The sequence below is a fragment of the Erpetoichthys calabaricus genome, chromosome 4, assembly GCF_900747795.2.
Source record: "Erpetoichthys calabaricus chromosome 4, fErpCal1.3, whole genome shotgun sequence".
NCBI lineage: Eukaryota > Metazoa > Chordata > Cladistia > Polypteriformes > Polypteridae > Erpetoichthys > Erpetoichthys calabaricus.
In genome coordinates this window covers 66422435-66446721 of record NC_041397.2, presented here as the reverse complement: position 1 = coordinate 66446721, position 24287 = coordinate 66422435, and the positions used below count along the sequence as shown (strand labels likewise).

At 37.9% G+C, this 24287-nt stretch overlaps 1 protein-coding gene across 1 annotated transcript in view; it reads right to left on the bottom strand.

The window, feature by feature from the left end:
• uggt2 (UDP-glucose glycoprotein glucosyltransferase 2) overlaps positions 1-24287 on the bottom strand; it is a 638028-nt gene that overhangs the window by 8928 nt on the left and 604813 nt on the right. The window contains exons 35-38 of the mRNA XM_028799549.2: positions 18498-18680; positions 17861-18021; positions 1392-1506; positions 21-137 (exon numbers count right to left, since the gene is read on the bottom strand). Of these exons, the coding sequence (XP_028655382.2) occupies positions 21-137; positions 1392-1506; positions 17861-18021; positions 18498-18680 (576 nt within the window). The remainder of the gene's footprint in view (positions 1-20; positions 138-1391; positions 1507-17860; positions 18022-18497; positions 18681-24287) is intronic.

Below are 24287 nucleotides of genomic sequence, written 5' to 3'. Positions count from 1 at the left end.
AATCACTGTTTTATACTTACCAAATCTATAGTTTTTGCTTTTGTCTTGGATTGATCATCACACCAGGTCTCACACCACAGCCATTCTTGAGGTAGAGACTTGATGGCAACCTGATGGATCATGTTATTGGGAAGATCCTATACAAGCAAAAAAAAAAAAAGTCTTTGAGCACTGAATGTATTAAATCAGACCCGTACTTGACTATTTGCAGATCACTTAAACTTACAGTATACATGGTGTACTTAGAACTATATAACTGTGTCAAAACTTGTCATAACACCTAACAATCTAACCCAAAATGAAAGTAATTTTCACGGAGGCGTTGCAATTGTCAATGTGGAATGATTTAACATAGGCACTTGGCACACAGTCGTTTCAGTTTGTTACCTGCGGACCTTCAGAAATTCTGATGCTGTAATCAAATCCTCATATGTGTAAAATGTTCTGTAGGGACACCTCTTAAACATGTACTCAGCCACCACTGGTTTGAACTTAGAATATAAACAGTGTGTAAGTATGCAAATCAAATACTGTTTCCCTTCATCCATCTGTTTTGTAAACTCACACATGAGAACGTGTGTACACACACTGTGGTAGTTACCCAGGACTTTGTAAGCCAATGGCAGCAGTTCTAACCAGTAGACCACTGTGTGCCCTCAAATCAGTTTTACTGCGGGAAAACTGGGACTGCATCCGGACCTTCTGGTTACAGAAATGTACTTTAAACAAACACTCCCACAAATGCAAGAACTGAGCGCTAGTTCAATTAGTGACTTCTAGTCGAGCTGCACTGCAGCAGTCATGTGCAACACTGGCACAGAAAGCAGTCCAGTCAAATTCACCAAATCACCACACCTTGCAGAACTTTTTTGACATTTGTTTTTCAAAAATGTTTTTAGGTTTGAAGTGTTACACTGTTTGTCGTAATTCTAGAGGGCTCCAGAGGGTTGAGGGATGCATGGCAGGACAGCTATTGCACTTTCTTCCCATCACTGTGTAGCTTTTTCTCCCATATTAAAAATGGCATTCAGTTTAAGCAGATTGACAATTTTAAGTTTGTCCATTGACTAGATCAGTGTACTATGCCAAGGAGTGACATCCCTTTCAGGGTTATTTAAAACCTTTTACAAATGTGAGATCACACCATTTAGTCCAGGAAGCTCGCTAACGACGATATGCCATCATAATTAAAAGATATCCATGTGACCTACGTAGTAGTACTCTGTAGGTAACTCCAAACATTCGTAACATTTTCAAGTGAAGTGGTTACTGGTTCCCACATAGAACACACTTTCTACTCTTACTATGATGGTTGTGGAGAATATTTGGTTCATATTATCAACATTTAAAAAAATAAAAGCTTTCAAGAAAATGAGTAATGTTCTTCATACCTGATCCAGATTAGATAAACTGTTTGGATCTTGACTTAAGGCCTGATACTGACCCCGGAGTCTGTCTCCAGCGGCAATCTTCCTGAATTTCTTTAGGTCAACAACATATAAAGCACTGGGGGGAAAAAAGATATCTCCATTTATTAAAGCTGAATAACACAGAAATTACAATGGGTTTATAGATAATGTCATATGTACAGAGTATAGTGACATTTGTACCTGCATGTGTCGCCACTTTTTGGTGCCATAATCGCTGAGTATTACCTTCAAGTGTTCCCCCAACAAAAGATGTGATACAAAAAGACATCTTGTCTCAAAGTAGAGACTCCAGTTGCTGTTAGACCATTCTAGATGAAACCCAAGGGCGCTGACTTCTTATAAACTTGTGAGGGCAAACAATAATAGGCTAAAACATGAATGATACTAATTCAGTTTGGCCACAATTCTGGTAGCAAATCAATGACAATGCTAAGTTCAAAGATTAGTCGTTGTTATTGAACGACTGAGCAGAGGATCGTAAGCATTTCTGAATTTAAGCAAAGCATTAAAAACTCTGACATCTTTCTGAACCCATCATAAACATGTAATGGAACACACACTCTGAATGCTTGTCAAAAAGCATTGTAAGCTACTTTGGAATCTTTTTTTGTTTTGTTTTTCAATTTGTGCTATTTAGATTGATATAAAGTCATGGCCTTAAAACTTATTTTGTCATATTTTCATTTTTCATAAAACAATAACAACAACCATAATAATAATAATAATCCTCAAACAGGAGTTGCATAAGAGAAACAGATGCAGCAAAATAAAATTAAATGATCAACATGACAACGAAACTTCAACTCTAGGAGTAAAATGCATTGCAAAAAATGTGTTTAATTCCATCTCAAACTATAAGCCTCTTCCAAAAAGGCTGACATTAAAACCTTCCTTTAAAGCTCACCAATATTATCCTTTGTTTATTATTATATATGAATTGACTGATAAGAGTCTTGATGTTCGCTTGGGAGTTACTAAAAAGTTCTCTCTAATTGGCTTCTCATTTCAAAAACTCTGAAGAGTGCACACCGAGTGGATGGCGATAATTGTGTTCTCAGCATATGTTGGTGTGGAGACATTAAACAGGTTTCACAGGTCAATATTTAAGGATGGTGTTTGATTCGAGTTTAATTGTGTAATTGGTGTAGTGAGTTTATTTCAATTTTAAGAGTGTAATGTTAGCCAATTCTGATGGTTATTGCATTACAGTAATCCCTCGCTATATCGCGCTTCGACTTTCGTGGCTTCTCTCTATCGCAGATTTTATATGTAAGCATATTTAAATATATATCGTGGATTTTTTGCTGGTTTGCGGATTTCTCGGACAATGGGTCTTTTAATTTCTGGTACATGCTTCTTCAGTTGGTTTGCCCAGTTGATTTCATACAAGGGACGCTATTGGCAGATGGCTGAGAAGCTACGCAACCAGAGCGCGTATTACCTATTAAATAAAACTCCTCAAATATATTGTGAGCATGGGGGCTGTTCGCACCCCTAGAAGATACGGCCGCTCCTCAAAAAATGCTGAAAGATTACCTTCACATTGCTCTCTTCTTTGCTGGGCTTAAATGTGGCTGTTTTGTCAAGCGATATGCTTCCCGCACGGTGCTTCACATACTTAAAAGCTCGAACGGCACGTATTGATTTTTAATTGTTTGTTTTTCTCTGTCTCTCACTCTCTCTGACATTCTCTGCTCCTGACGGAGGGGGTGTGAGCAGAGGGGCTGTTCGCACCACTAGACGATACGGACGCTCATCTAAAAATGCTGAAAGGCTACCTTTACATTGCTCCCTTCCTTGCAGCTGCGTTGTCCGGCGGTGCTTCGCATACTTAAAAGCCCAAACAGCCCTATTGATTTTTGATTGTTTGCTTTTTTCTCTCTGTCTCTCTGACAGTCTGTGCTCCTGAGGCGCACTCCTTTGAAGAGGAAGATATGTTTGCATTCTTTTAATTGTGAGACTGAACTGTCATCTCTGTCTTGTTATGGAGCACAGTTTAAACTTTTGAAAAAGAGACAAATGTTTGTTTGCAGTGTTTGAATAACGTTCCTGTCTCTCTACAACCTCCTGTGTTTCTGTGCAAATCTGTGACCCAAGCATGACAATATAAAAATAACCATATAAACATATGGTTTCTACTTCGCGGATTTTCACCTTTCACGGGGGGTTCTGGAACGCAACCCCCACAATCGAGGAGGGATTACTGTACAGCTATTCTATACTGAAAATTCATGTTAAAATGCCATCTACTTTTGCCCATTAATGGGTGTAATTTAGATGAATTTAAATCTTAAAGAACTCATCAGACACTACATAAATCATTTGTCAGACAACATCAATGTGTATACACAAAAATCATGCCATGCTATTTTCTCTCACATTTATTTATCAACTAGCAGGATACCAGGGACGTAAATGTCAAGGCCTTGGTACAACATACCCTAGTACACAAAGACTGCAAAATTCTCTGAAAATATTCTGCTCCTTTAGCGTTCCCTTACAGAAACTGTTTTGACTGTCTCAATCTCTGTTGGGGGACCCTTGGCATGTCTGATATATCAATTGACGATGAGTAGCCTGGAGAGAGTAGTGGGCACTGCATCAAAAGTCACAGGTACCGTCCCTGTTGTAAAGACATTCTGCCTTTCTAAACTTAAACATAAATTCTTAAAGATCTTAACACCCCACTCATTCCTGGTTCACTCTTCTGTCCACTGAATAACTATAGTTTATCAAGACAAGGACTATCGGTTTTAGAACAACAAATCCAAACAGTTAATGCTAGTAATGCTGGAGAAATAAAGATTTAACTGTAAGCTTATCAGATGTATGATGACATGGAACAAAAGCATTCTAGGAATGCAAAGTCACTAAAACCTCAGTAAAGGGTTACCAGACTAGCAAAGGTCCAACAAAGGTGACAGACCAGAAACCAACCTTGCTCAAAAATGGCTTAGGAAAAAACACAATCAAATCAAATTAGAAGTAGCGGCAGGAACCACCACCAGGGTGACACATGACTATGGGTCTTATCTTACTACAAGGAAGAGCATTGAAGAAGCCATTACTTGTGCACTGTTACACAGGAACTAAGAGCAGCAATGCTAAACTTGATTCCTGTTTTATTTCAACTATATTTTATCCCAAAAGTTCCTAAATAAAACTTTAAATTTCATGGCACGATTAACTCCCACTCAGGGTGTGGAATCTGCACTAATACAGAATGCCTCATTGAGGTCCCATTGATATTACAATCATAAATTGTTTTCATACCATAATATCATGCAGGTAATAAGAATGTATTCTTGTAATGAGCAATCATGTTTAAGAACTTCTTCCAGGTCCTTTAATTAGTTTATGCTTTGCACAATTTAGTTCTTTGAATTAGTTTATGCTCCACACATAGTCTGGCCTGTTGATGGTGCTCAACATGACTTAAAACCCTTAGAGGTAAATAAGAGCAACACACAGACAGACATCAGGGAAGCTGGAAACAATGAGTTGTGCGCTATGAATTTTATCACAACTGTCAGAAAACCATTTCTACAAACATAAAGGAATAATTAAAGCTAATTCAGTACAACAAAATATATGAAATTCTAAATATAAAATAACTAGCTGTGTAAGCCCGTGCTGTAAAAAGCCCAGGGTCTTAGAAACTATTGAAATTGTCAGAAAAAAAAAACTGAAATGTCGAGATGTCAGGTAATTGAAAGTTTCTTCGGAGGTTTCATTTTGCAGACATGCTCGCCTCGCTTGTGTATTAGCGGCGGGAGGAAAAGTAAAAGAGATACCGTTTGGCGATGTGTTCGCCTCTCTCCTGTATTAACTGTTAAGCGAGTGACTCTTTCTTCGGAGGTTTCGTTTTGCCGACGTGATGGCCGCACTTGCGTATCCTCAGAGGTGGAGCCCTTAGCCCAACTCCACCTCTCACTTCCGGGCCGGACAGACACACACATTTCCACGCGCAGATGTTTATACTGTATATAAGATACATTCTTCATTTATGAATTCAAAATATCAAAAAAAACTTCAAAATTAAAAATGCAGAAACCCAAAGAAAAAAGAATATAAAAAACAAAGGCAATAAAACCAAAAGAGAGATGAACTAAGCTAAATTCTAAAATAAAAAGAAATCCAAATAACAAAAGCCTAAATTAGAAGAAGAATACAAAATTAAATAGTACAGAAGACTGAATAAACAGAACACACTTTTAGAAATGAATGCCACGGCGTCTGAGCATCAAGTGGCCCTCAAGACATGCGCTCTGACTAACCACAGAACCTGAGAGTTGCTAGCTTTTCAGGGTTCTCCTCCTGCCCACTACCGTTAAAATGAATAACATAATTAGCACATAACACAGTGAAATGTATTAAACTAACACAAGCCAATAAAGAAATGTAATTAACAAATGAAAAAGATTTAACGAGAACCATGGGATTATGAAATTGAGACTTAGCTGAATTAGTCTTCCTTGAATAAGCCTCCTTTTACTATCAGGCCAGTTGGCTCCACAAACCCCAAATGTTTCTTGTTAATGCAAGACAGGCTCAGACACACAATCAGGATATTTAATCAGCCTCGCGAAAGGAACATCGAGGACATCCAAGAAGCACAGATGAGAGTGTAACATTTACAGATTGAGTGCCTGTGGCTTTAAATGTAAAGTAGATGGGTGCACGGTTTATTATGGGATAGTTTGGAAAAGTTTAGAGTTTATAATAGCTATAATAATTTTACTTACTATTTAATATAAAATAGAAGAATATATAACAGAGACAGTGGACAGAGACAGTGGAGGTCTTTTCAGAAGTTAAACAAGAAGTAATACTCGGATCAATAATAACACAAACATGAAATGTTTAAGAAAGAAAGAGAGGCTGTATGGCAAGCTGTAGCAGTATACTGTGATACTGAATTTGTGCATAGCATGATTAAATATTAATCGCACTATTCAAATTAAAAAACGTTTTCTTTGAATTGCCAAGTTTGACTAAATTTGTACTAGTATGTGATTGTCACACTTCAAACAATTATGTATTCAGTAGCAATGTGAAGTGCATCTGGCAGAAAGTGAAAATTATATGCAAGAACAAACTTCAGAATTACTAGAATATACTGAACATTTATATGAAGACATTTGCGCATTTAGCAACCAACAAAAAAGCTACAGATTCTGTCACTGGTGTGGTGGGCAACTTTGAATGCCACTCTTGTTGAAGAGTTTGGTCTCGTCCGAATGGCTAATTGCGCAATCTGACTGACCACATATGTTATTGTCACTGACAAAGACCTACCTGTGCATTGATGCTATGAAATGATTCATATTTTACTTAGTTAGTTCAGGCCCGTTCTTCAGGTAAGATTTAATACAGAAACTGGAGTTTCCTGTGTTTATATACTGTACTGTAGACACCCGGACAGAGAGCACTGGAAAACCTTTAAGTGGGTCACCTTCAATGTAAAAAAAATAAGAGGTCTCTCTAGTCTAAGATTCATTTAGCTGCTGAATTGTAGGAGAGGAGAACAATATATAGTCAAGATCTTTTGATAACTGTCCAACAAAGTCTTTTGAAGTTTTTGATGAGTTTTTGCATACAATGTGGATCTTTAGTCAGGCTGCCTGGATCAGTCAGAGAAATGTAAGTAATTCTGAAATCTTGTCATAAAACTATTTAAACCATGTTGTAATGTGTTCAGTTCTAGCATCAGTTTAACTTCCCATTCCTTTCTCTCTTACTGTGATTTGAAGTTGCCCATTAGCTCTGTGACTTCAAAGTCCTTCTCACAGTGTCCGTTACTGCTGAAATGGTTTCCTACAGGAACATCCCTGTTGCCATGTTTAATGTGGAGCCCGTGTAAATATATTCTTTGGCGGAGTGTTTGTCCCGTTTCTCCCAAATTAGAGGACAGCGTCGGGACTTTTCATGTACAGAAATAGGTAGACCACATTGGATGATCTGCAGGAAAATGAGCCCTTTATGAGATGCTCTAGTCGGCAGTGTGGTATAACTACACAATCTGTATTATAAATGTGAGCACATCTTTTCTGTAGGCAGGGAGATGTATCATTATCTGTTGGTTCACTCAGGGAGCTTCGGGCCAATTAGTTGCTGCAAATTTGGTGGTTGTCTGTATGTCAGGAGGGGAGGTTCTGGGAATACATCCCTCAGCATTTCATCATTATTTAGTATTAGCTGAAGTTCTTTTATAATTTTTTGAAGTGTTTCAAGATGTGGGTTATAGGTGACAACAAGGGGGATGCAGTTCTTGTTGTCCTTGTTTTTATATTCCAGAAGGTTGTCTCTGGGTATGGCAGTAGCTCTTCTTATTTGAGTGTCTATATCTGAATATATACAGGAGGCATTAAGGCATTTTTCCAATACTACTATTCTTGATTATATGAAAAATACTTCAACTCAGGGGATTCTGTGACCCTCCCAACACACAAGATTTTCTGGATCACCAATACTGGACTGAAAAGCGCCAGATAAAAGAAAAGCAAATTGATACAAACCATTGGCACAATGGCCAGGCATTTGCTGCAACGAGTTGACTTTGCAAGGTATGGCTTCAACTAATTGTACAATATGTCAGTTTTTGCAAAAATGCCAAGGACTCTGTGCTATTATTCTTTGACAATATTTTTTGTGAACAATCCACATTCTTCACTCACCAGGTTTTTAAGGAATGGGCACACAACAGATAATCCTACAAGGCTGTTGAAATCAAACTGACTTTTTAATGCACTGAATGTAATCGCAAACATCTGAATGCAAGTCATCAGTATGAGTACCAGCCAATATTTTCCAATTTTTGTATAATGAGTGTTTTTATTTTACTGGCAGATCTTCAATAACAAACCATTTTGTGTTTTTAATATCTCACTAGTGTGAAACAATATGGAATATCATAAGAAAAATAAAGAGGTCAAATGCAATTGAATACTGAGGTGTGCAATTGAATCTGTTTATTTTATGTTAATCTTTAGTATAAAATATACACACAAATATTGTCATGACATGTATATCAAAATGTCACTTGGCTTTCTTTCTTAACAGTATCTGATCACTGTGCTAATTAGGTAAAAGATGAAATATTAAATCCAGGTCTGGGTCACAGGATCTAAAACCTATCCCACTGAGCATACACAAGGAAACAGTCCTGGACAAGGTGCCAGTCCATCGACCCCAAGCACACAACACATACAGTGTATGGGATTGCCAGCAACACCAGAATATGAATGTCTTGGGGAAATGTGGGAGGAACACTGCAGCACTTGGTGCTAAACCTACCCACACATGGGGAGAATGTGCACAAAGTACGACTGGACATGGGGATCAAAGCCATGATCTGTGAGTCAACAGTGCTACCCACTGTCCCATCCTACTATCTTATACTTAGTTTTGCATACTCCAAATATAAATAACATTCACACTTTTTATATCATGTAAGATGAGCTTTAATAATAATATAAACATCAGTGGTGTTTATGGCATGAAAAGTCTGGTGGGGCCGTACTAGAATTTTCCCAATTGTGTGCACACTTCTCTGATGTTTACCTAAACTTCCTTAACTAATAATATATTGTATGTGCTTGTTTTGCTAAAGACTAATGAGATATGTGAGATCACATACCTTTTACATCACAAAAAAATCAATCAAACAATGAGATGTTGATGCCTGGTCTGACATCATCATCTGACAAAATATGGCAATCTAAATTTAAACGTTAAGTAAAATGAGATTCTTGCAACCACTCACTGCTCAGGAAAATCTATTAGCTATGAGCTGAAACAACAACATCTCCAGTTTAGAGCTTGACAGGTCTGAGGTGAAATAGGACACAATAAAACAGAAGGAACACGTATACTACACTGCAATGCCCGCTTTGATCTGCAAAATGCATATCTGGTAGCACTACCAGCCATCGTGCAGGTAAGTGCTTGCTGGTCAAGACAAGGCCATCAAAAAATTAAAAGAACAATTTCTACATACAGATCTGCGCTTTCTACATGATGACTCTGTGCTTCTTTGAAACGTGAGCATCATACAGGAGCACATGTAATCTTTCTTCTTTTGTTTTGTCCTCTAAAGCACTTGATGAAAATCAGGATGCCGTATAATGTCTTGTGAATTGATCTTTTTTCATATTATTGAGGCTTCCTCACACTGTTCCATTCCATCTGAATTTGTGTGGTGTTGAGGTGTCACCCATTGCATGGCTTGCATGGTCCTAATCTGGGATCCCGAGTTGGTTTGTCATGTGGTGGGTGCTGCAATGCGCCCTATCAGCACGTGCTCCTAACCGATCTCTTTCTTTAAGGGGCAAAATGGTATTGGACTCTTCACACCTTTTCGATGTCATGTGCTGTATAGCCTTAACTAGAAAAAGCTTGAATTTGAAGAAGCACAAACTTTCACATTTTAATCCAGGCGATGGCCTCCTTACTAAACCTTACAGTTCAGGTCTGCACATGTGTACACACACCCAGGGCTACCGAGAACACTGCAGGGCCAACAGCTTCAGCTCCTCAGCCAGAAACAAAGAGTTGCAGCACTCACCACACACACACACAAAATGACACACTACAATAGTAATACTTTCCTACATAAGTAATTATATTGAGCACAGAAAAAAATGTTTAAGGTTGTAATACACATTTTAATAGTTAAGTTTAATGAGTTAAATTACTGAGGCTGTGCCCTGCTGGCCCTTAATGAAGAAACGCTGCTGCTAAACATATTATTTTACTGATCACTTATGTAATGGTGGGTTATGAAGAGAATTCAATCTTTTTTAAAGAACAAAAATGAAAGATTCTTGGCAGTCTTAGTACTGGGATTATTTAAGTAAAAAACACATTTAATTAGAATACAGATATAATTACCTGAGTGAAAGAGTGTCTTGTTTATCTATGTTGTTATGCTTGGAAGCTCTCCAGATGGCACCATTAAATAAGGCATTTACATTGGCTGCCTTTCTCAAACAGGAAGTTTTATCACTTTGAATGTTGTTTAAAGGCTTGGTTGTGAGCCAAACACATCTCGGCATGAGCAAAGATTGTTATAATGAAAAGTCAGCACAAGATCACAAAAAGTGAGCAGTAGGACTGATCCAAAAGTGAACTCTATTACACCTTAATCTCTGAAGCTCAGTGGACTGTTTTCATCAGATTCCATGCCGAGAACCAACATCAAAATTAAATGAGAATGACAACAGAGACCTAAAATATTAAGAACGGGCAGCTGTCTTATTCTTATTCTAAAAACCTGAGATTTACAAAGGTCACCAGGTATAATAAGCATTTCACTGCATATTGTACTGTATGTATAATTTGTACAGGACAAATAAAATGTGATTGGATTTGGTATGACTTAATGCCACTTTCCTTAATCCCCTAATCCTGGCATAAATGGCCAGTGAGCTACAGATTAGGCTACTTCAGTTCAAGGTAAAGAGGAAAAATGATTGTGCATGAGCTCTGCTGGCAATGCTGTTACCGTGTGCGGTGCACCAACCATCACCTAAGACTGTGGTCAAAGTGTCCCTGGACTACTACAGTCAGATTATAGATTTACCTCTTTTAGGTTATGTGTGTAAACCACATATTACTACTGTATTTTTAAATGACACACAGCTACCCAGAGACAACACAAAATGTGTATACAGGTGTTGGCAGATGTTACATTTCATGATATTAACTATATCTTGCTTGCTAAAGTAATACAGATCCAGAAGAGTATAAACAGTCTACAGAGAAAGTGGGCTTGCTGGGCAAGATTTACTGAAAAATAAGACAGTATAAGTATTGCTTTCTTTCCAGAATGAGCCTTAGAAATGTATCCAACTTGTTCCCCATCTATCCTGCAAAATAAATACAACCCAAGTTAAAAAGCTGTTTAATTATTCTTTCATTTTTCATTATAGGATCAAAAACTTTTTCCCCCATTTACTGGCAAAAATGACCAAAATATCTGTACATACTACCATGTTGTAAACCTCACAGAAGGAAAAAATAAAGTTGCACATGAAAACAATAATTTGCTGCACTTGCGACAATGAGAGGGTGCGGAGATACCCAGCAAAGGTCTGGCACCCCCAACCAAGGAAAGAAAAAAATGCAACTGAAACTCCTCTAGGAGTTGTACCCATCACCATTGTAAGCCCCCAATGATAAACGATATTATATGACTGATCCAGAGGAATATAAAAGAGCAGTGAAAATGAAAGACCTCCCAATGGCAGTTGCTCCACATTTCACCTCGCTCTTCCCTGATTGTGCTGATTATCCGTTACACAAATACACCAAAAATGGAATGCAGTCAGAACACAATCACTGCGAAGCTTGGTTCACAAATGGCTCCTGTACTGAACAAGTGACTGCCACTGTATATCTTCTGCTGCTCTAGCCTTTGCTTTGTTTCCTCCTATTTAATATACACTGTTTTTCCTCTATGTGTCCTCTCTTGCCTATATTTGTCTTTTCTTTGGAACATAACCGATGAAGGCTGCAATGTTGTGCTTCTAACTTTTCACCAGGACATTAATATTTTTTCTTAAAAATTGCTATGTAACACCATTCAGTCATTTTCAGAACTCCTAAATCTTGTTTGGTTTTGCAGTGTTTTGACCGTAATGGGTGCAAACCTAGGACTGGACAGCAGACTGTCCCATCCAGTGGCCACTCACCCAGTGATAACTCAGGCCATGTCAGCTGAACATTTTTAAAACTTGGAGATGAAGCCCCTATGAGTAGTGGGAGAACACAGCAGACCCACAAAGAAGTGGTAGTTGTGCCAATTAAATGTGTTACCACAAACCTTTTTTTTTTTATAAAAAAAAAAAAGGGTTTTCAAACTTGATAGTAAGATATATTTAAAACAGAATTCTGAGCATAACACTGTTTTGCCAAAGTGTTAAAAATACAACAATTGCTCATATCTTCCCAGATCTGTAGTCTATTTGTAGTTTAGGTTCCTTTTATCTTCTGATACTTTAATGTCCTCGAGATATTCCAGTTTCCTCCCACATCTGTGAGATGTGTATGTTGGACTAAATGGAGACATTAAATTTGCTCAGTGCGGCATAAGTGAGAGATGTTTTGAGTGTACGAGTACTTTTACTGTGTCTAGGATTAGGCTCTGCATTACAGCTCTGCTTTGAAGAGTAGTGGAAAATTTCGATATTGCTTTATGTATATATATATTCTGAAAAAAAAAAAAATTAACTGCAAGTTACTAAGAGATTAAAAAAAAACAAACAAATAAACTTACAAAGCAGTTTTTTCTATAACGGCAGGTTATTCATACAGGTGTTTGTCATAAGACAGGGTGCAGTAAGCTGACCAAGGACAATTTCTTATTATGGAACTCAACTTTTCCTTCTTTAGGGCTCCTTTTGCAATGTACACAAAACAGAAACGGTTAGCCGATTTACACAATGTAAGATTAAATGCTTAGATAAACATATTGTGTTTATTGATAAGTAAGGGGAAGGGGGAGGGAGGAAAAATATTAAAAGCCGGTTGAAACAGAGGAACTTTGCTCTTCTGCGTTGCAACACAGAATCCATGTACTCATCTGTGACTGAATAAAGACTGACTGATCGAACTATTCCTGTCTTCCTCTGAGATCTCCTTTCACAATATAAAAATGAAATGGATCAGATACTATTGTGAATGGGCTTGCAAAGCACAGTAAGTCTTCATAAGATATTTTAATATCAATGTAACATTTTTCTAGAGACATCGGTTTCTCTCTACTTTTTTGGCAAAGAAAATTAATAATAATAATAATTTTTTGCATTTATATAGCGCTTTTCTCACTACTCAAAGTGCTTAGCAATTGCAGGTTAAGGGCCTTGCTTAAGGGCCCAACAGAGCAGAGTCCATATTGGCATTTACGGGATTCGAACCGGCAACCTTCCGATTGCCAGTGCAGCTCCCTAGCCTCAGAGCCACCACTCCGCCTAAGCCTTTCTTGAGTTAAATGCAATTACATGATCATGAATTAAAACTTTGAGGGTATTACCAGACAATTCTTTTTTTATATACAGTGCTGTGAAAAAGTATTTGCCCTTTCGTGACTTCCTCTATTTGTGCTTATTCTGAACATTTGTTTCTGCTCTCTAACAAATTTAAATCTATATATATAAAAGACAATGTATGTGTGTGTGTATGTATGTTCCAGAATCACTTCAGAACGGCTGGTGGGATTTTCATGAAACTTGGTACACGTTTCTCATTGGTCGACTAAAAATACTGTAGGGTGAAATCAACCCTAACCCACCCCCTTCTGGGTAGGGTGGGGAGTGATCTTGCAGTCTTGTATGCATATTATCATCCAGTTGACACTCAGAACGACCACCAGAGGGCGACCTAGAGGTGACTGCCAGCATTCTTTCTGTTTGAGCACCACCGCACCCCTGTTGCTTTTGAAATTAAATAGAGCTGTTCGGTTCAGAGCGTCATTTGGATGATAACATAAATACATACAAGACCGCAAGACAAGCACATTAGTGAGTCTTCATTGTTAATTTATTTTTATTTTTAAAGTTGTGTTTTTTTCTTATTATATTTTTCTCAAACAATTAAAAAAAAAAAACTTTATTTTCCTCCCGGGCAACGCTGGGTATTTCAGCTAGTTTAAAATAATACAAGACAACCTGAGTAAGCACATTACACAATTTTTAAATTATAGCAAAAAAAAAATCACCAACATCTACAGTATATAACCAACATGAGAAAAATTAATTTCCTCCTTAGTCACTCAATCAACCAATTAGCTGAATTTATTGTAAATGATAACAGATCAAATCAGATTGAATCTAAACATCACTTCAATAGAACCTTTCCAGCAATGTGAAGTTAGTTAAAAGGACTCAACAAGAAGCATAATATACCTCATTCAAAAGAAATTCCAGAACACCTGAAATAGAAAGTTACTGGAAATATATTAGTCAGGATAGGGTTACAAAGCAGCCTCTAAAACTCTGGGATTCCAGCAAACCACCATGAGAGCCATCATCTCCAAATGGATAAAACTCATCCAAGGATTCACAGAAGCATACAGATGAACATCTAAGGAACTGTAGGCATCTCTCAGCTCAGTTCATTTCAGCATACACAATTCCACCATTAGGAAGACACTGGGCAAAAATGGTATCCATTGGAGAGTTACCCAGTGAAAATCACTGCTAAATTTGACAAATACACTTTGATTATCCCCTAAATGTTTGGGATAATGTTCTGTGGACATTTGAGTCAAAAGTGGAACTTTTAGGAAGACATGGGTCCTGTTACATCTGGCATAAGCTAAGACAGCTTTCCACAATAAGTACATCATGCCCACAGTCAAACATAGTAGTAGTAGTAGTAGTGTAATGGTGTGTGGATGTTTCACTGCTTCAGGCCTGGGTGACTTGCCATAGCTGAGGGGCACATGATTTCAGCTCTCTACCAGAAAGTAATGAAGGAGAATGTCAAGTCATTAGACTGTGATCAGAAGCTCAAGCGCAATTGGGTTATGTAGCAGAACAAAGATCAGAAGCACAAGAGCAGGTCTAACACTGAACGGGTGAAACAAAAAATTGGAAGTGGCCTAGTCAAAGCCCTGACATGAACACCATTGAGATGTTGTGGTGGAAACTTCAATGAACAGTTCATAGTTGAAACTCCTCCAATATGGCTGAATAAAAACAATTCTGTAGGAAACAGTGCACCAAAAGTTCTCTACAAAGGTGCCAAAGTCTGATTTCCTGTTATTGGTACCATTTAATTGCAGTTATTGCTACTAAAGGTTAAACAACAAAGTATTAAGTTTAGAAGGCAGTTACTTTTTCACATGGGCGATATAAAGGTTTGTGAAATTTTTCCTTTAGTAAATTAAATGACCATTTAAATACTGTGTATTGTGTTTACTCAAGCAGTATTTTGCATTTAAAAAAATGTTTGGAGAAAAGAGACAAATGTGTAGTAAACATATATATATATATACAGTGCATCCGGAAAGTATTCACAGCGCATCACTTTTTCCACATTTTGTTATGTTACAGCCTTATTCCAAAATGGATTAAATTCATTTTTTTCCTCAGAATTCTACACACAGCATCCCATAATGACAACGTGAAAAAAGTTTGAGATTTTTGCAAATTTATTAAAAATAAAAAAAATTGAAAGCACATGTACATAAGTATTCACAGCCTTTGCCATGAAGCTCAAAATTGAGCTCAGGTGCATCCTGTTTCCCCTGATCATCCTTGAGATGTTTCTGCAGCTTAATTGGAGTCCACCTGTGGTAAATTCAGTTGATTGGACATGATTTGGAAAGGCACACACCTGTCTATATAAGGTCCCACAGTTGACAGTTCATGTCAGAGCACAAACCAAGCATGAAGTCAAAGGAATTGTCTGTAGACCTCTGATACAGGATTGTCTCGAGGCACAAATCTGGGGAAAGTTACAGAAAAAATTCTGCTGCTTTGAAGGTCCCAATGAGCACAGTGGCCTCCATCATCCATAAGTGGAAGAAGTTCGAAACAACCAGGACTCTTCCTAGAGCTGGCTGGCCATCTAAACTGAGCAATCAGGGGAGAAGGGCCTTAGTCAGGGAGATGACCAAGAACACGATGGTCACTCTGTCAGAGCCCCAGGTCCTCTGTGGAGAGAGGAGAACCTTCTAGAAGGACAACCATCTCTGCAGCAATCCACCAATCAGGCCTGTATGGTTGAGTGGCCAGACGGAAGCCACTCCTTAGTAAAAGGCACATGGCAGCCCACCTGGAGTTTGCCAAAAGGCACCTGAAGGACTCTCAGACCATGAGAAAGAAAATTCTCTGGTCTGATGAGACAAAGATTGAACTCTTTGGTGTGAATGCCAGGCGTCACGTTTGGAGGAAACCAGGCACCGCTTATCACCAGGCCAATACCATCCCTACAGTGAAGCATGGTGGTGGCAGCAACATGCTCTGGGGATGTTTTTCAGCAGCAGGAACTGGGAGACTAGTCAGGATAAAGGGAAAGATGACTGCAGCAATGTACAGAGACATCCTGGATGAAAACCTGCTCCAGAGCGCTCTTGACCTCAGACTGGGGCGAAAGTTCATCTTTCAGCAGGACAACGAGCCTAAGCACAGGGCCAAGATATCAAAGGAGTGGCTTCAGGACAACTCTGTGAATGTCCTTGAGTGGCCCAGCCAGAGCCCAGACTTGAATCCGATTGAACATCTCTGGAGAGATCTTAAAATGGCTGTGCACCGACGCTTCCCATCCAACCTGATGGAGCTTGAGAGGTGCTGCAAAGAGGAATGGGTGAAACTGGCCAAGGATAGGTGTGCCAAGCTTGTGGCATCACATTCAAAAAGACTTGAGGCTGTAATTGCTGTAAAAGGTGCATCGACAAAGTATTGCGCAAAGGCTGTGAACACTTATGTACATGTGATTTCTCAGTGTTTTTATTTTTAATAAATTTGCAAAAACCTCAAGTAAACTTTTTTCACGTTGTCATTATGGGGTGTTGTGTGTAGAATTCTGAGGAAAAAAATGAATTTAATCCATTTTGGAATAAAGCTGTAACATAACAAAATGTGGAAAAAGTGATGCGCTGTGAATACTTTCCTTGATGCACTGTACATACACATACAGACACTACAAATATGAAAAAGGATTGCCAAAAAATACTTTTAAAGCTACTTATCAGAAATAAGCTTTCCTTGCAGGGTGTCTGGGCTCTTCCTTTGAGATAGGGTGAAAAGCGCAGACATCTGGGACAGGCTTTGAGTAGAGCCACAGACACTCTGCCTCAGGAAGAGCCAATTGAGGTGGTTTGGACATCTGATACGGATGCATCCCAGATGCCTACCTATGGAGGTTTTACGGGCATGACCAGCTGGTAGGAGACTCCAGGAAAGATCCAAGGCTTGCATGCCTTGGCATCCCACAGTATGGCAAGTGTGGCTGGGGAACGGGACTGCTAGGACTGTCGCCTCCACGACCCAGTTTCAGGTCAGCAATGAAAAATTAAACCAATAAATGAAAGAAACTCCTGTTATTTTTTACTGCACTGAAATCTGTTTGCATTTGTTTGTTTTCACTTCTTTACCAAACTCAGATTTCCATTACTGCGTTGCAAGTGATCTGATGAGTTTAAGCTACTAACGTTTTGGTAGTAATGCTTACAGTGAATCACTGACCCAAAAGAACAATCTTTTTGTTAAAAGCCATGCCCATCTGCAGTCAAATGACAATATACAGAACATCTTTCACTGACCTCACTATGACAGAAACACTGACAGTCAGCAAAGGTTACAGTGCAAAAAGGAAATAGTGTATTGTACGCCTTCATAGCAGATATCGATGGCAAAACAAGCAATCGAGAGGCAAGAGGATCTGTTTTACAGTTTAAACTGCATTGGCTTGCTTCACATTACCTAATATGGTATTTCCTTTTTCCTAAATGGGATGCCCAGTATCCAGATTTCCAAAAGCGATAGCCATCCATTTCTTTACGGCTATCACAGAAAGGTGTGTAACCATAAGGGGCTCCACTCAGATTGAAATCCCTCAGCTCCTTCAAATCAGCTTTCACTATCTACACAAACAAAAACAAAAACAGAGATGGTGTCTCATAAAATGAATTAAGAATATGGCAACACTTGAAAACTTAGACAGAAAATAGCTTTTATTGTTTTTAAACAGCAGAAAAATATCCACGGTAGATTAATGAGCATTAAAGCGCAGAAGGTAAGATTTGTGATTAGATTAGGCAGTAGGGTTATTCACTTCCAGTGGCTCACTGTGTGGCCTTGACCATGCTTGTTCATTTTCTACTGTATCTATTTACTTAACTATACATGATAATTTAATTTCACTAATCATTTAAAGTCCTTGCTCTACAAAATGAAAGTTGTTTAGGTGCACTTTTGTTACCCCTTTAGTTATATCTGTAATCCCATGGCGTATGATACCATGTGTGCCCACTTCTTATTCTCTATTGTTGTTTCTATCATTTTGTTGGTATCTGTGAGTTTACCAACAAATCTATTTTTGTGATGTTGTTATTTTTACCTGGTCAGCATCCACAAAGATGATTTTATCCACAGCTAGCGGGAAGAGCACATCTAGAAAAAGGATCTTGTACCCCCAGATGATTCGTTGCTTCTCTGTTTGCTGGTGAAGCCAGTGGGGCCACATATATTGCACTAATTCATACTGGAAACCATATGCCTGGGCCATGTGAGGAATCGTCTCCTACAATAGCAAACAAACAAAATAAAACCACAAACACTTTACCTCTGGGCTCTTTTTAAAATGGTACTTGTACTCTTGTGCTCAGTTAACATATTTTATTCTGTTTTTCATTAATGTGTAAATTGATGAAAATTGTTAAGACACCCCTTTGTAAGACTATGATACAAAGAAACTATGTGACCTTTTATTCCTGGTAAGGCCTAGTTGTGAATAAAAGGGCACCTTCATTACAACTGGTACATTATGTAAAGGAAAAGAAGAGGAAAGAAAGTAATGACATTTACAGAAGTATTGGACTTGCATTAAACCACAGAGTCAGCAAACACACAAAAAAAAAAAAGGTTTCAAGGTTTCCCTTCATCTTAGTAGTTGTGCACGTGTGTGAAATGAACACTTTCATTGTTGAAGCTGCTTTGTTCATATTCTAAACACATTGTGCTTAAGGATGTCATTTCTTTGTAACCCATATATTTTATGCATTATCAAAATTCAAGGCCTAGATCTGAAAATTCCACAAGAAAAATACTATTTTACAACCAATTTAAAACTGAGTGCCTTAACAAAGATTAAAACTCATCATTGTGTCATTCGTGTAGACTGAATTATCTTCTATTTAGCAACAGCCATATTTCTCCTTCAATGTATGATTCGGGGGCAGAAGGAAAATATTGATTCACAATGATTCATATTTATTGAAGGTTATTGACTATCAAAATACTGCACATTGATGGTAATAAAAACAATGAGTAGGATCAGAAAGGAGCTGAGGAAAGCCAACACAATCCAATGAAAAGTGTACTTTAGATTAAAAAGTAACTAAAATGCCCAGCCTAAATGAGAACACTCCAAAGGTTTTTCAAAAAAATCTCCCTTTAGAATGAATGCTTTCTATGGGATCCTATTCCATAAAACAGTCCAGCAAATTTGATTTATTAGTTGCAAATGAGATTTATCAGTACAGCACAAAAAACAAAACTGAACTGTTTTTAACAAAAAATTCCAGTGAAGGTCTTCTTAATAACACTTGATAAAATACTAATTAACAGGAATTCAACAACAGATGAGTCCAATCAATCCTCACACAGGTGACCGCCAGATACATGATCATTAAAGGAGGTATTTAACAAATAAAATCCCCCTCTCATTCAAAGCTGACATTAATGGCACCATATGGAACAGAAATATCACAAGACTGTTGAATTCTGCTCTGTACTGGTAATATTTCTATTGCACCATTATTGTTACAATTATTATTGAATTGAGGATTATTGTACTGAGAACAATAAGCTCCGCTAGCATAGCAACAAAGCTGACAGTTACATCTGCAAACTCGTTAACATTGTTAGAGCTCAACCGGAACACATCCCAGACAACATCATCAAGTGCATCCTATAGCATGGCTTCTGATTGGGCATACCAGCATTTGAGCTCTCTTGTCACTGGAAGCTCTGTCATGATATGTTGTATATACTCGGGGAGAAGGAAAATGGCGGCATGGCCCATCCTACCGAAAGCCAGTTGTGAAAGAGCTTTGTAGCCTGACTTAAACTGAGTATAACAATGGTCCAGTGTGTTTCCCCATCTGGATGGGCATGTGAAATGCTGGTCAAAGTTTGGCATGACCCGTATGAGGTATCTTGATTATTTGTTCACTAAGCACATTGTGGAGTTTAGACAAAGCCTTACCTATGTTAGCCTGAGGTTTTATATAGACATAGGTGATGATAATAGCTGAAAACTCATGTGGCAAGTAATGAGGGCTGCACATAAGTGTCATATGTTCTAGATCAGCAGAGCAGGAGTGAGAAAGACTTGAAATGTTCCTAGGATCACAACATTTATTGCTTTTCATAAAACAGACATATCCACCTTTTACTTTACATGCTTCAGCTGTTCTGTCCATCTGAAAGACAGAGAAATACTTAAATGGGTTTACTGCTCGGTCCAGTATTGCAGGTGAAAGCCACATTTCAATCAAACAAAGAACACTGCAGTTCCTCATGTCCTGTTGGAATTTCATCCTGGCTTGGACATCATCCATCTTGTTTACGAGTAACTGGACATTTGCTCGCAGGATACATGGCAGAGGAGGATGACATGGTTTATTCCTCAGTCGGTTGTGCACACTGGCTTATTTGCCGTGGTGCTTCTTTCTCCATTGTTGCGGTTTGGCTCATGTAGCACCTTTTTATTGTACCCCTCATTGCTCCCCTCATCACTTACAATCTCACAGAGAATCTCACCTGGACACAACGGGTCAACAGGTAGATTGCCTCAAAATAGGTGAGTTAAGCTGGTTCCCAGTGTTTAAAAGTGTTCCCCTGTCATACATAATCAAAGCAGTGGTAATTTATGCAAGCAATGTGATGAAAAAGAACCAAGAAGTTAAGTAAACACACAGTCTTAATAAATTCTTTAATAATAATTATTTTCTCACTACTCAAAGCGCTTAGCAATTGCAGGTTAAGGGCCTTGCTCAAGGGCCCAACAGAGCAGAGTTCCTTTTGGCATTTTATGGGATTCGAACCGGCAACCTTCCGATTGCCAGTGCAGATCCCTAGCCTCAAAGCCACCACTCCGTGACCAGGATATCAGCCAAACTCAGCAGCACCATCTTGGATCTACATTGATGACATCATGAATTCACAAATGTACTGAAAAATACTGAAGGAGAAGATGATACCATCTCCCCTGTATCCTGGGTTGCCAAGCACTCTTTTAACATGATAATGACCCAAAACATACATCCAAGGCCACTACTACATTTTTGAGGGACATGGTAGCATGTCACCAAATTATTTATTCCATGCTTAGAAGAGTTGATGCTGTTCTTGAAAATGTTGGAGGCCATACAAAATATTAGATTTGGTGGAATTTGTTATAGGTACTGAATTGATTGACTCTGATCCTGTGGAAATCTATAATAGGATAAAACAATTTGAGAAAAGCAAATGGATGGAATTCTTAAGCAAATCTTTGAATGCATTAAATTTCCATTTATGTAGGTGTCCTGTCTCAGAAATTTTTCCACAAGGTTTCATGAACTGGTAGAATATTTAGAAATCACATTAATCAAGTTATGCTTTCTATTACATTAAATGAAGTTTATCATGACGCTGGAGATTAGTGACATGTTGCATGTTGGTTGAACTAGTAATTACGAAGTCACTGTACACACATTACAATACCACTACTACTACTACAACTAGTTTGCCCACATTTTGAAATCTGTAAAAACAGTGTAACAGCAAAGGTTGGTTATGGTGCCATTCATATACTGATTTAGGCTCCTCAATCTAATTTTTTGGGCTGTGGTGAGCTGGATATATCAATGGATCTGACACTCATGTCTTGGGATGTGACAGAAAATCAGGTCTTTGGATCTATGAGATAGCAACGTCATTATGCCAACCCATCATGAATAACCTTAAGATGTGGTTGGCGAGCTAAAGAAGCCAGAGAAAACCTACATGGTGTGTGACAAGGCCACCCTGTCTTCTGTAGGAATTATATAACTGTGCTTACTATCTTCATAGATGCATTTCCAATTATTAAAGGAAAGATTATAAAGACACAAAAGAACAGTGTGAAAAAGTAACTACAGTAAAAAAGCAATACTATCAAGACAAAGTTCTCCTGCTTTGAAGATTCTTGGGTTCATAAATAATAATATTGAAAAAAAACATTCTCTGTCTCTCATACCATTTCTTTGTTTGCATAGACTCGAGGCTGAAGGAGTTCACATTTAAAATCCAAATATTAAAACATGAATCATCTGGAACATTATGATTTATTCCACTGATCAATGCACCTTTAAAACAGCACTGCAGATGCTTTACAGTTATTCTTGACATAACAGTAGACTAGCATATCCCACCCTGTCACACTTAATAGCTTTTACCGGCAGAGAGTATCATAGAGATATTCTAAACATCAAATCGAGGAGCTTTCGGCTTGATATAGTATTCATCTAAAGTCAATAAAACCTCACAGGATTAAATACAAAGCTATAGCGGTTTTTTTTTCCCCCCTCACAATCCTTCGACAGCCTCAGACTTTTATAGACTCCAGGACTTCTATTGTAAAATAGTCATGCTGACTCACCAAACCTGAATTCAATTATTAAACTGAAAATACGCCCTTTGATTGATAGCCATCTTAAACACTGGTTTGTGGTTTATTACAGTGGAGAAACAAGTGCAGCCAAAGATGACACTAAAACTAAAGTAGTTCTGCAAAGTTTAATAAATTTTCTTTTTAGTATTGGCTTCTGTGCCTGAACATCATCACTGTACTATCAAAAGATGACCACTAGAGTAGCTCAACACTTTGCATTAGACATTTCTTCTGCAGCTCAGAAATACAGCACTTTCTTCAACATTTTGTGGTTTGTAGTGATAGCACAAATTCTGTTCGTATTATTTAATTTTTTTTATTCTTTTGAAAAGGTACAGCATACAGTATCTCCAGTGCTTATATTGCTATTTTCTTAATTATCACAACTGGGGGCTTCCAAACTGGTCAAGAGAAAGTAAGAGGAACTACTTGAGCATCTGTTTTTTGTGCAGCTAATTTTATATTCAGAGGCTAATTCTAGCCATTGAACATTTATACAGTGGATGCCTTATTAGGCTTTTGTAGATAACTCATAAGGCATCAGTTCTGTACAGCTATGAGCAGACCTTAATGTGAGATCACCTTTAGCATGAAGACGTCAAACAAATCAATGATGAAATATAAAGACATCAGGATGTGATGAATTTAATAAGATCATCTTATTGTGAGATCAATTTCAGCATGAAGACCTCAACCTGTGAGTGAGTTTAATAAATAGTGTTTTATGTGAGATCAGCTCTAGTATAAAGGTTTTAGTACAAGATCAACTTTAGTATGAAAACCTCAAGTTGAGACCTTTTGTAATAAGAACTTGGCATGAGAGCAACTTTAGCATGAAGACCTTATTGTAAGATCAGCTAGCATTGAGCAGCTGACTTGAGATTGAATATACTGACAGCATTAGAGTGTAAAGACTTCAGTATACATGACCTATACCAGGGGTCGGCAACCTTTTGCTAACTGTGTGCCAACTTAAGGTTTCAAATTATTCAGAGTGCCAACATCACATATTATTTTATACAAGTCGAGGTCAATATTCTTATTTTACCATATATTTTATTTTTATATTTTAATTAATTAATATATAGTGATATTCAATAATATGTAAAGTTGTAAACAACATTAAAAGAAATAGAGTTTCTTGAAAGATTTTTAAAAAAACTTTTTTATTATTAATGGGAGCCTTGCCCTTGCATGGTCTTGGCCAGTTGCTCAATATCAACAACATACTTTGTCACTTTGAGTTTGACACAATTTTCTGAATGTTCAGGCGTTAGGCGACTACGTTGTGGATTTAGCACTGCTTTCATGTGAGAGAAAATTTGCTCACAGGAATAGGTTGATCCAAAAGCTGAAAGAAGAGCAAAAGCAATTTTCTTCAAACAGATGAAATAATTCGGAAGGGATGTCCAACAGCTGAGAATAGCTGCAGACTTTTCTAGATTTTCATTTTCCAGAGACTTCCGTAGTTCAACAAATTTTGATGTCCAT